The following is a 13,112-nucleotide window of genomic DNA, read 5'->3' as shown; positions in this document are numbered from 1 at the left end:
GGCTGCAAGATGAACCGCAGAGAGACTAGCAAGGGGAACACGTTCTTGAGAGAACCTAGGCCCTCCATAACATAGATTTCTTCTACGGGATAAACTTCCTTGTAATAAACTGCTACTAAGACCGGCCAGCCTAGCCCTCTTCTCTTCCTTTGTCTGCCTTGGCCAACAGCCATCCCAATCCAGACTCATACACAGCTGCTCAAGAGCACTGAACGCAGGCGGTGAGACATAGCTGTCTGGAGAGCCCGCGAACACACAACCTTCAGCCATCAAGGTTACTGCCTTTTCATGATGTTTGGTGGCTATGAGACTATAGAAGACTACGAAGATGACCTCTACCATGAAGAATCATCAAGTGAACTTAGTGTTGACAGTGAGGTGGAATTTCAACTCTATAGACAAGTTCATTATGCCTAAGATCTGGATAATGTCATCAGGGAGGAAGCACAAGAAGAGATGCTCTCTGGGAATTCTGAATTGTCTAGTAAACCAAATCAGAACTTAATTATCCTTTCAGATAGTGAGGTTATCCAGTTACCAGATGGGTCAAAGGTCATCACTTTGTCTGATGAAGATAGTGTTTATAGATGTAAATGGAAGAATTTTAGAGTTCAAGCCAAAAAATAAAAGACCCGAGGTTCTCCTGCTTCTCTTTCTTCTAATGAGTTGGCTGATAAGAAAAGTAAGAAGAATATTAAGAAACCTCAAATCAGAGAGAGAACCAGTACAGTCCGAGAGGTCATGGTCATAGAGGTCAGTTCAAGTGAAGAAGAGAGTACCATTTCAGAAAGCGATAATGTGGAAAGTTGGATGCTCCTAGGATGTGAAGTTGATGATAAAGATGATGATATTCTTCTCAACCTTGTTTGATGTGAAAATTCTATTAATAAAGGTCACAAGTTGCCCCCTACGAGTGGCTCTCTGGCACGGCCATGGCTCCAGAGACACAAGGACTTAATGCAGAGCCCGGCAGCTTGCAGCAGAAAAGTGAATGGACTATGCATTAATCCATGGTACCATGCCTCCCCAGGAGAGAAGGGGTGTCGCTCCCTTCCACCTTTTTCCCCCTGGGCAGCAAGATGGCAGCCACCTCAGAGTTTTTTGGAAAGCCAGGAAGGAGCCAGCGGTGACTGGGCAACTGCAACCTCATGGGAAGGGGGCGTTCCTGGCTTGTTCTTCACGCCCTACGGAGATCATGAGTTGCCCTACACAAGCAGCTTTCCGGCACGACCATTGCTCCAGAGCCACAGAAACCAAACTCGTAATTATCTGGCTCTTGGCAGAAATCCCTCCAGGCTTAATAAGTAAAATATCAGAAATCCAAAGTAGTAGCTGCGTGACATCATATGGTTCTCATAACCAGCTGTAGAAAACAAATTATTTCACAATGCCTTTTCAACAATTCTGATTGTTGGGTGTAAACTCTAAACAATAACGGTGCATCTTTTGTCGAAATAATGAATGTATTCATTATTGAATTCATTATTGAATGTATTCAAAGTACATAGGAATTAAGTAGAATTCATCTGCCTCACAGGCATTGGGAGGGGTGGGAAGGGGGTTATTGGGGTTCTTGGTGCTGAAAAATAAGTACTGGTAAAGGAAAAGGTGTTTGATTATTGCATGACTGAGACTTAAACCTGAAATCTTTGTAACTTTTCCCACAGTGATTCAATAAATAAATATTTAAAAAAAGAAACATAATGGTGGAATAATAAATACACAAAGACAGTGGAAACAAAGATCTTGAGAACTGGTATTCAGTAGTAAACATGCCACTTGAGGGAAGGGAAGAGAGAGAGGGAGCAACAATGATGGTGGAAGGAAGTGTTCAACCAGGAGGAGTAGGTGGTGCTGAACGATGGTAAGGTGTTATGTCCGATTCCCTTTCAGTAACAGTACTCTAAAACACAGAGCAAAAACTTACATTAAAAATGCCTCTCATAGAGTCAAACTGATGAATGGGAGGAAAATGGGGGACAGGCCATTGATGGAGGGAGGTTGACACTGGTGACTGACGGGATGGATGTTGAAACATTGTATACCTGTGACCTAATCATGAATAACTTTGTGATTTTATGGTGACTAAAGAAAATGAAAAAATACACTTCTTCCTTTATTAAAATACTGTGGATTACAAAATTATTCATAGTTATGTTTTGGACAATGTTCCATCACCAATCCTACCACCAGTGTTTACTTCCCTCCACCAGGTTCTCAGGTTTTCTCCCCTACCTGTCCCCTACCCAGAGGTTACCTGCCATGTTGACATGCAACTTTTAAATTTGATTATTCAAGTTTAGACCTCGTGATTTCAGTGTTGTTGACTCTGGTTTGGAATTCTAGATCTATCATTCCTTAATTCGGCCAATATGCCTGAATTCCCTTGAGCCCTGTTCCCATTGCTTCTCATTTATCACTTTTTGCTCTTCCCTTCATTCATCCTATTTCTTTCCATTTCTACCATATACTCTGGGACCAAAGGTGATTAAGGCACCTCTTAAACCATTGTAATTCCTCATCCAGTTATTCTATATGTCACATATAAGTGATCATTTTATCACTGTCATCCCGTTGTTTGTCTATTTACTCAAGCAGGCGCCAGTAACGTCTCTATTTCTCCCAACCCTGAGATTTTAGCAGCCTCTTCTTACTCATCTTTTACCAATGATTGGAGGCTCTTTCAGGGTCAAGGGAACGAGACCTGTTATAGTTACTGGTTTTGACATATCAAATATGCCACGAGGAGCTTGCCAGGCTCCGCCTGTGCTGGTGGGATACTCTCGGTAGCTTGCCGGGCTCTCTGAGAGGCATATATTTATATATTTCTCTCTATTATTTGTTGCCTACTGTATGAACTCCATCAAATATGGTGTGGTAAATATCAAAAATGGGTAGAAAGTGTTTTAGTAGCCGTGTGGTCCGGAAAGCAGCTGGAGAGTGGTGGCAGTTGGGTAGTGGAGCTCAGATGCTGGGACTGTGTCTCTTGGGGCGGGGAGGGCTCTCTTGGGGGGGGTGCCCCCGAGGCACCTGGCCCTCAGCGTTACCATGGCCTAGCACCCAGCCCATGTGCCCCTCGCTGCTGGTCTCCTCCCTGCCCGCCACCCCTTTCCAAGTTAGCTTCCCCAGGAGAGCTCCTGGCCAGCAGATCAAGGTTGAGTTGGGGGCAGGGGGACATGTGTCAGAAACACAGGGTGGAGAGAGCCCTGATGTGCGCCCGGGAGGCAGTTCTGATAATGTTCCTGAATCATGCCAGAGACACCAGCCCGGAGCAGAGGCAGCGGGTCCGGCTGACCCACAGCCTGCCCACTGCTGCCCACCTCCTGCAGGGCGGCTGGAGAACACTAACTCCTCCTCAATAAAAGCCAGGGTGGGAACGCTGAAAAAAAAAACCCACTCCACTCTGGGTCGCCGCGAGTGAAAACAGCCTGGTGCAGAGTCTGGTTATATCCTATGTTTATTCTTCTTCCTCTGGTTTACTTCATTTAACATGATATCTACAAATTTCATCCATGATGCATAACTTCATCATCCCTTAAAGCTGTGTCATAGCAATTTATTATGTATATATACCACAATACACATTCTTCCTCCCTCTCTCCCTTCCTTTCTTCCTTCTCTTCCCCCTCTCTCTTCTTCTCTTTCTCTCTTTCTATTTCTATCTTCTTTGTGTCATTGATTGATGAATATTTTCCTAGAATGAAGCTGAAATAATACCAAGAACCCAAACATTTTAGCTGTTTGTGGAGAACATCACATAAAATTATTTAGTCATTGATAAGATGGACTTGTATTGAAGAGCAAGAATTTAGATTGTACCTAGACAACATTCACTTCACTGGCAGTTTTTATAAAAATTGGGATTCTGTAACCTGCTATTTATTATTAGATAAAAAGAGAACTCACCTTGATCTTATAAGATGAAGTATTAAGATTTTTTTATTTATCCTTAATTCATACAACAATTCATCTTCATAAATTTCCTGAAAACAATGTTTATGTGCTCAGTTAGTATGTGGGGCAAATAGTGAGGTAGATGGAGAGGAAATTTCAACTCTCATAGTCCACCCAGCAATACTCTAATTAATACTCTACAAAATACAAACTACTGAAAAAACTAAATTTTCAATTTTTAAATAAAATTTTTATGGGAATTTTTCTAATTATCACCGTATCACTGTCATCCCGTTGTTCATCAGTTTGCTAGAGCGGGCACCAGTAACGTCTCCATTCATCCCTTTTGCGTGCTAGTGTAGCCCAATGGTGTCTGCTAGTTCCAGGAGTACAAAGAACCTGAGATTTTGGCAGCCTCTCCTTACTCGTCCTTCCTAACGCTCCCACACTGGGGGCTCTTTCAGGGTCAGAGGAATGAGGTCCGTTATTGTTACTGTTTTTGGCATATCACGGGTAGCTTGAAGGCTTGCTGTGCAAGGGGAATACTCTTGGTAGCTTGCCGGGGCTCTCCGAGAGGAAAAACTGCATCACCCTTTTCCGGGAGCGTTGTTTTATAGTCTCTGGATCTTGGCTGTTGCTGAGATTACATGGTACGGGGTGGGGGGGGGGCGGGCAGTTTGTGAGTGTGACTGCCAAGCTACTGGAAAAAATTTCCAGTTTCTAATTATAAAATGTGAAAAATTAAAAATGTATATTTCCCTTATTTATCCTTGCAGTCTCTACCCTGAATGTTTGATTCATCTATCTTAAACAGTTTCTATATTGTTACATAGTCTACTTTTTCACATAAAATGTTAATGACATTTTTCTTTAAAATTTTTTTTCTATAACCATATGTTTTACCAAGTTTTTCATAATACAGTTGTTTCAGGCAATAAATGTCCCAACACCAATCCCACCACCAGCGTGACCTATCCTCCACCAATGTCCCCAGTACACCCTACCCGCAATCTGCCCACTGGCAAGCACAGTCAAATTTACTTCATATTGTTTGTTACAACACAAAGGCAAATTATTTGATAAAGTATTAGACCAATAGCCATCAACTTTTGATGATTATAATATCTAACATTGGTGTTACTCAAGTCATCTACTGTGCTAGTTAGTGATTTGATTCTTTTGTGTTATTGTTCAAGTTTATAATGATTGGTGGACTTCTATAAAATTTTCCAGTCAAATTGACTATGATACTACTGAGCTGTGAAAATCTGAAGGTTCTACAGCAGTGTATGTGGCCATGCAGTTAATGAGCTATCTGGAATAATTTGGTGGCCTGGGCATTTGATGAAGTTCTGTTGTGAAGCTGGGCTGTTTCTAAGCCAGGGGGTGTCAGGTATGACGTAGGTTGCTTGGCCTTCTGGCATAAAAGAGAGTCTTCCTGGCCCCATTCTCAGAAAAAGCGCAAGTTCTCAGTCTTCATCAGTCTACCTGGGAGGGTTGGGTAGTATCCTGTTGTCTTAAACTGGTGATACTGAGCCCTTTCTCTGCCAGAAAGATTGCAGTTACTGACATCTGGGTGATCGGGTCTTCATTGTAGTTAGAATGTCATTGTCAAGGGCATGGAAAATAATGATATCTATTATTAAATACTTCCAGGTAATTCTAAAGGGAAATATTAAAATTTAGTATTTTAACACAGTATATGGGGTTTGTTTTATTGTCTAAGTATTATAATTAATGCAAGTCTCTAAAGTAATTAAATGATATCTTAATGTAAAAAATGTCTCCTCTGATGGCAATTGCCATTGGAATTTTTTTATTTGTAATAAGTGAATTTATAATTTATGTATTGTCACTATATTTCTTTTGTGGAGTTTTATCTCTGTTTCATGAAAGTTGTTATTTACAAATGCATATATTTTGCATATTTAGTTAGTTTATGTTTGCTCATTTATTGCAAATGTAGAAATTAAATGGAAAATTCAGTGGGTGCAATATAGAGGTTCACTGAATTCATAGAAGTCACAACTCCCTATGAAGAAATTCAATTAACATATTGTATTAAATATAATATCTTTATAATACACTAAAATTTAACTTAATATATTATAAATATCATAACAGGAAAATGCAATTTATTTTCAAAAACGGGAGTATTAAAGGGAGAAATCAGAGTAAGGAACTACATTTACAAAAGTACTAAAGTAAGATGGAGCTTGATACATTTGACGAATGGTCAGAAGTTCAATAATTGCTGAAAATCAATTTTAAGTTGAATAGAGTGAGAACTGAAAAGATAGATAGGAACCAAATCATGTACACCTTTGTAGGATACTTAAAAGGATTTGGATTGAGACTAAAAGCAGAAAAGCAAAAGATTTTGCCAGCGAAGTGCAGAAGTATTTTAGATTACTTACTACTGGATAATAAAATAGTAGAAATCATTGCTTTAGGCAAGAAAATAATTTATACTGCTGATCTTATACACAACATTTGTGCAGGAGTGGCAGAAGGAATAAGGAGCATAGATCTTGTCAAGCTAGAACATACAAAGTGTGATGATTGAAGAGTAAAACCAAAGAAGTCAAGAGTTATTGCAGTTTATAATTTGTGACATTGCCAAAACGAGTCTCTCCTAAAGTAGAATTTTCAGGAAGGTTGGAAGGGGCATCTTGTATTTGTTGCATGTAAGCTGTTTATTACTTAGGAATTTTTTCTTATTATAATTCTCACGTAGAATTGGATGTTTATTTTAAGGACAGAGTTTGCATATAAAAACAGCTTTCAGTAATTTTTTTTTAAAAAAAGGGTTTCTCTTTACAGCACGATGAACTATATGAGCTCTCTCTGTGTGTGTACGTGTGTATGGTACATGTGTGTAACAGGAATAGTACAAATTTTGTGGAATTTGAATTAATGGCCCATTCGAGTTCGATTCCTCCGCTCCTCTCAGAGAGCCCGGCAAGCTACCGAGAGTATCTCGCCCGCACGGTAGAGCCTGGCAAGCTACCTGTGACGTACTCGATATGCCAAACACAGTAACAATAAGTCTCATGATGGAGACGTACTGGGCCCGCTCGAGCAAATCGATGAACAGGAGGACCGTGATGGGGAGGACTGTTGAATTAATGGAACTCTCACATTTTACTGGAAATTTTAAAGTGACACCCTTTATTTATTGTTGCTTTTTTCAGGGTTTGCAAAACCCGGCTGTACTCAGGCTGAGCTCAGGGATAATTCCTGGTGGGCTCCAGAGAACATAATGGTGCGTGGATCTAATCCAGACTAGTAGCATTCAAGGCAAGAGGTTTACCCAGTTTACAATCCTTCCAACTCCTAAAATGACCCTGTAAAATGTAAATTTCACTGAGTTTTGTTTTCTAATTTGTCAATGGCTTGCTTCCTCCACTTGCTTCTTATCCTCAATTGTGAGCCCAGGACCAACATGAACTGGAGTTTTCAGAAAAAAAATTTAAGCTCTTGTTTGCTTCTAACTGGAACCAGAACTTGCTTTACATGTGTCTTAATTATTACATCAAAATCGCTACCTGAATGTCATTGTCACGGATGTACTCAACATCTCGTTTATGAATCAGAGGAAGCCTTTTAGGAACAACCAGCTCTTGACTCTGCTCTCCAAGAATTACCTTTTCTGAAAGGAAACATAGGAAAGAAAATATAGCTGACATTAATAGCCACAGAGTGTGTGGATAACAGAATCATTCTCACAGAGTTCCATTGCTGTCAATTAAGTGCTCCATAAGATACTGACAAAAAGTGCTCTGAATTTATTGGCAAAGGAATTATCTAGACCAACATTTCATATTTAGGAAAACATAGCAAGTCTCCTTAAGTATGCAAAAAAGTCCAGAATCCTTTATCTTCTTTTCACTTCATCCTCTTATGTTTCTTATTTCTGCCTCTGGATTCTACCTTCTGTCAATGTCTATTCCTGTAAGAAACTGTTGCAAAGTAAGTTATTGATTTCTTCTTCTGAAAACATTTGAATTTGAAGTATTGACTTTAATAGTTAAATATAAGGATTTTAATCATTAATGGGATTTTAGATAGTATTGAATTCATGGTAAGCATAATAAATACATTTCTAATCACATTGTTGGCTATCTGAGGTTTTTTCTATTTATCTCATTAAAATGTGTTCTAGAGAAAACTGTAAGATTTTAGAATCTGCTTACATTAATAACTTTTTAAATCAGTTTATTATTTATATGACCACATTTAATCTCTATATCTTTATATATTAATCTCGGTTTTCTTATTAATAATGTGGAATTAAGTATGATGATTACAATGATTTTTGATGCCAGTGAACCCAGGGCCTTAATTCATATGTGACATGAATTCTATGGCTGAGATGCATCCCTTGCTTCATAAGCAATTTAATCTTGGTAATGGCTAACACGGTATTTGCTACATGAAAATTTTTAGTAATTCACATTTCTTTCTCTTTCTCACTATAAATCAGAGTACTTGAGAATCATATAGAACAACAGAATAGAACAGCTGATGATTTTGTCATTTTCATCATAAACTATGTGGCTAAAGAAAATACCACATAGCATCTTAAGAAAATCCCCAATAAAAGTTGAAGACATACCTTTAATCATAGAAATGAGTAAAATCATGAAAAATAAACTCCCAGGAAACATTTTGATTCTGATAGAAGAGTACTTGAAGAAAGATATTCAAGCTCTTTGTCCTTGCTTTCACAAGGATGAAAAACAAATAGACTTTGATCTAGCAGAAGGAAATGTTCCTTGACCATGTTACACAATTTGTGAGATGCTTGATCAAAAACTTGGACCGTGAACAACTTGTACCAATTAAACCAACCACAGAGGGGTGATGGCAAAGGTGGACTGAGCAAAGATAAGGTCAAATATATATAGACATATATAAATATTATTTCAGACATATGATAAATTAAAAAATTAAATTGCATTGCTTAGAAAAATGATTAAAACATTTTAGTAGAAAATATTCTATTTATGCAGATGTAATAATTGTTAAAGAAATTATAAAGGTAATAGATTAGACAGAAATATTGAAAAAACTTATGCCAGATATAATGAATTAATTTAGGTTATAAAAAACTTTTGGCAGTTAGGTGATAGTTCATACCTGAGTTTGACCCCATAACTCTATAGTTCCTTGGTAGAGTCAGGAGTAATCCCTTACCACAGAAATAGGAGTAAATCCTGAACACCACTTGGTATGCCCCTCCCCCTGCAACAAAATTAAATAAATTAAAAGAAAAAGTCCTGCAATGGAACAAATTTAACCAAAAAATGAGGGTAAATATTTCAATATAGAAATCATGCAAATTAATGAAACAAAACCAGATAGGAAAAATACAAAAAATATACAAAGAATTTATATAAAACTATATGATGCCTAATTTCTCTTGTTTTATTATAATGGGAAAATATTTGTTAAATATTTTTTATTCTCCCTATCTCATATTTTAGTATTCCCATAAACTGGAGCGATAGCACAGCGGGTAGGGCGTTCGCCTTACAAGCGGCCAACATGGCCGACCCGAGTTCGATTCCTCCGCCCCTCTCGGAGAGCCCGGCAAGCTACCGAGAGTATTTGATATGCCAGACACAGTAACAACAAAGTCTCCAATGGAGACGTTACTGGGCCCGCTCGAGCAAATCGATGATCAACGGGAGGGCCTTTTTTTAACTGGAATATTCCATATGTATTTTTATATTTATACATATTTTATATTTATATTTTGTCTTTAATATGTCTATTTATGTCTTTTCCCTTTAAAAATATTCTGTCTACCATAACTCTATTTGGCCTCTCTCCTTTATACTTTAACTAAACTTCTCAGTCTTATCTCTACATTTTGTGAATTTTATAATGTTCAACTCATACTGAACACATTCCATTCTGGTATCTCTGTAATTTTTAGAGCTTGATGAAACTTTTTTGTAATTGCTTCTACATTTTGTACTTAGCTAAAAATGGGTTTAAGTACAACATCTTTGCCATAGTGATAGTCTAAGTGTTAAACGACAGAACTGACAGTCAATCTTACTTTCTGTAGTTGATTTACTCTAGTTTTTAGTTGATTATTTCATAGTTTTAGAGTTGTCTCATCTCTCTAAATCTTTTTCCTTACTCTCAGATTATGACTTCTTTTTTTCACTGATAGAAATGAAACCATCAAATAAAATATCTCACCTTCTCCATCTAACTTGCTGTAAATTTCTATAGCTGTCCTTCACATCCCTCTAAAGTCTATGCCATTAATATTTTAGATTCCACTCCGTGATTCCTCACTGTTATCAATCTGGTAATAAGTTCCCTGTTTCATATACATCTGTAGCACTGTAGCACTGCCCTCCCATTGTTCATCAATTTACTCGAGTGGGCACCAGTAACGTCTCACAACAAATTGTGAGACTTGTTACTGTTTTTGGTATATCGAATACGTCACGGGTAGCTTGCCAGGCTTTGCCAGAGGGCGAGATACTCTTGGTAGCTTGCCGGGCTCTTGGAGAGGGGTGAAGGAATCGAACCCAGGTTGGCGGCTTGCAAGGCAAACCCCCTACTCATTGTGCTATCACTCCAGCCTTCATATACATTATCCCAATTAATATCTATCTCTTATATACTCCACTATATTAGTATCATAGTAGTCTATAATATATATAATTACTGAATGCTATACAATTCATACCTTTTGTGAGCTTCTTTCTTTGTTTTGCTTTAATTTACTTAGATTCTTTTCTCAACGTCTAAATACTCCAAATCTTTTACTTTAAATGCTGTTTTGTTTTGTTTTGGGGGTCACATTTAGCTGTTCGTGGGGCTTACTCATGGTTCTGGGCTCAAGGATCATTCCTGGAGGTGCTCAGGGAACCATATATAGTGTCAAGCATTTAACTAGGTTGGCTGTGTGCAAAGCAAGTGTTGTAAGCCCCTACCATCTCTTCATCCCCCTTTTACTTTTTTTTTTCCTAAAGAACATTTTAGTAGCAACAGGAGTGCAATGTAGGGAGACATGTTATGTCCAGTCATTTTTTTTTCAAAATATTTAAGATTGCCAAGTTCAAAGAGCCAGGACTTTGCACTGATGATTTGATTAGCCTGCTTAGTTCTTGTTGCCCCTCTGAGGGTACTCCTACATAGGTGGCTTGTCTTTCATCTTCCTACAGATTCAGATGAAGCATGCTTTTTAAGGTTGATTGGACAGAACTCAGTATAATTAATAATCATGGTCTTCATACCTTGCCTCCTATGACCTCCAATTTCTCAGTGAAAAACCATAACTTGTCTCTTTTCTAAACTCTCACATCCAGTAACGTATTATTTATGACACATGTTACTTCTATTGCTAAAACTGTTCCTTCCTAAAACCCTGCTAATCTCTGTCTATGCTGAAGCTTGATTTCTTTTGATTGTTCTGTGTCTATTTTTCACTTTTCTTCTTGCTATTGTGGGCTAGAAACATTAAAATCTGAGGTGTTCCATAACTTTGTTTATATCTTAGCAAGCGATTTCTCTTAAATATATGCATATACTCTACCTATTACTGTTTTCAATAACCAGTTGAACTAATTCAAAAACTTGTGCATTAGTATAAATTATTAGAAAAAAATATTTTATTTATTAAATATAGGCAAAACTTTTTAATACAAACACCAGGACTCACATTTATGTGTCCCCTACAGGTCTAATAGTATCAGCCTTAGCACATTCTTGGGACTCAACATAAAGTACTGTAAGTTGACTTACATAACTTTAATGTTTTATTCAGTTTACAGGATACATAATGAATATTATATATCTGTTTAACTAAAATATTTTCACTAAAACTCTCATTGCTCCAAAATGCAAACTTGTCTGAATGTGATAATATCTCAGTAGTCTAGCAGTTCAAACTCTAAATTGCTTTCCCCCCAATTGTGCTTTGATTAGTTTGATCTACATGTGCTGGTACAAGCAGTGCTTCATTAACCATGACACAAAAGCTGGATACAATGCTCAAATTTTTGCCAGAAACTTCCCATGATCAAAGCTGTTTCCTCATAAATAAGGAAGGGAATATTGGCACCAAGACATTCCTTAATTTAGAATGCAAAATCTTGAATTATGCTTGTTAACTCTTCTATTTCATAGTGAAATAATGTGCAGACCCAGGGTATTCATTTTGCTTTAATAAAATATTGCTTTAATAAAATAAATAAAATATTACTCAAATAGGAAATAAAACCACTAAATATCAAAAACAAAAGTCACCTACTAAAGGATAAGTCTGTTTCATGTCTATTCTCTTGAATAATTGATGAGACTTCCAACATTTTATTTTACCTCTTAATTCTGAGAGAAACATATTATTACAGCAGTGTTATTCTTTTAAAACGTCAAAATGTATTGAAGTGACAGTACAGCATGTAGGGTGCTTTCATTTTACAAGTTTGACAGATTTTGATCCCCAAATAACCGACAGGCTCCACCCTAGACTCACCAGTGGGCCTTGAGCACAGAACCAGGAGTAAACCCTGAGCACTAGGAGGTGTGATCCCAAAACTAACTTGATAAAATTAAAATAAATGTAAAAGTGATCAGCATCTGCACATGCAGTTTGAAATTAAGGAATGCAAACCCTTCAAATTCTTTGTAGATGTCATGAAAGATAAAGGCAACTTTTCTTCAGTGTCTTGGTTATATTGGGCCTTCTATCTACTTGTTCCAGGTTAAAAGTAGAAATAGAAATTCAAGTGTTTTCTCATCTTTTCTCACAAAAATTTCTTCTTTTAAGATCCATGCTTATTTATCTAAAATTATTAAGAGTAATTTACAAGCAAACTATTTTTTTCTCACTCCCTATGAAGCCAGGAATCATGCTTTTTGTTTTGTTTTGGGCTTGATAATCATTTTATGTTGGTTGATGTGGTTTGAACCCCTTCAGTCTAACTTCTACCATATACTTTTTTGAATTTACTGTTTTTTTCAACTGGCAACACATAGTTTTAGAGACTGCAATACACTTAACAGGGTCATTTGCCAGATATTAGCAGATGATGATTTTCCAGCATATTTGAACTATTTAGTGATATCATATTATTATGAATTAAAGTGAAATTATTTAAAAAGTCAAATGAAGTCAAATTTCTTAGAATTCTGATTTGTACAGGAAATTGGATTCTCAAAAAAAATGATAAAGGTCAAATAGAATG

At 37.2% G+C, this 13,112-nt stretch overlaps 1 protein-coding gene across 1 annotated transcript in view; it reads right to left on the bottom strand.

Annotated features, from left to right (window-relative positions):
* The window catches only part of ADAM7 (ADAM metallopeptidase domain 7), a 64,952-nt gene extending 56,388 nt beyond the window's left edge, over positions 1-8,564 (bottom strand). Inside the window, exons 1-3 of the mRNA XM_056118823.1 lie at positions 8,513-8,564; positions 7,443-7,546; positions 3,907-3,983 (exon numbers count right to left, since the gene is read on the bottom strand). Of these exons, the coding sequence (XP_055974798.1) occupies positions 3,907-3,983; positions 7,443-7,546; positions 8,513-8,564 (233 nt within the window). The remainder of the gene's footprint in view (positions 1-3,906; positions 3,984-7,442; positions 7,547-8,512) is intronic.
* Positions 8,565-13,112: the final 4,548 nt, after the last annotated feature.

The sequence above is a fragment of the Sorex fumeus genome, unplaced genomic scaffold (genome assembly GCF_029834395.1).
Source record: "Sorex fumeus unplaced genomic scaffold, SorFum_2.1 ptg000039l, whole genome shotgun sequence".
In the NCBI taxonomy this organism is placed as follows: Eukaryota; Metazoa; Chordata; class Mammalia; order Eulipotyphla; family Soricidae; genus Sorex; species Sorex fumeus.
Note: the sequence above shows the minus strand (reverse complement) of the source record. Positions and strands in the feature narration are given on the sequence as shown.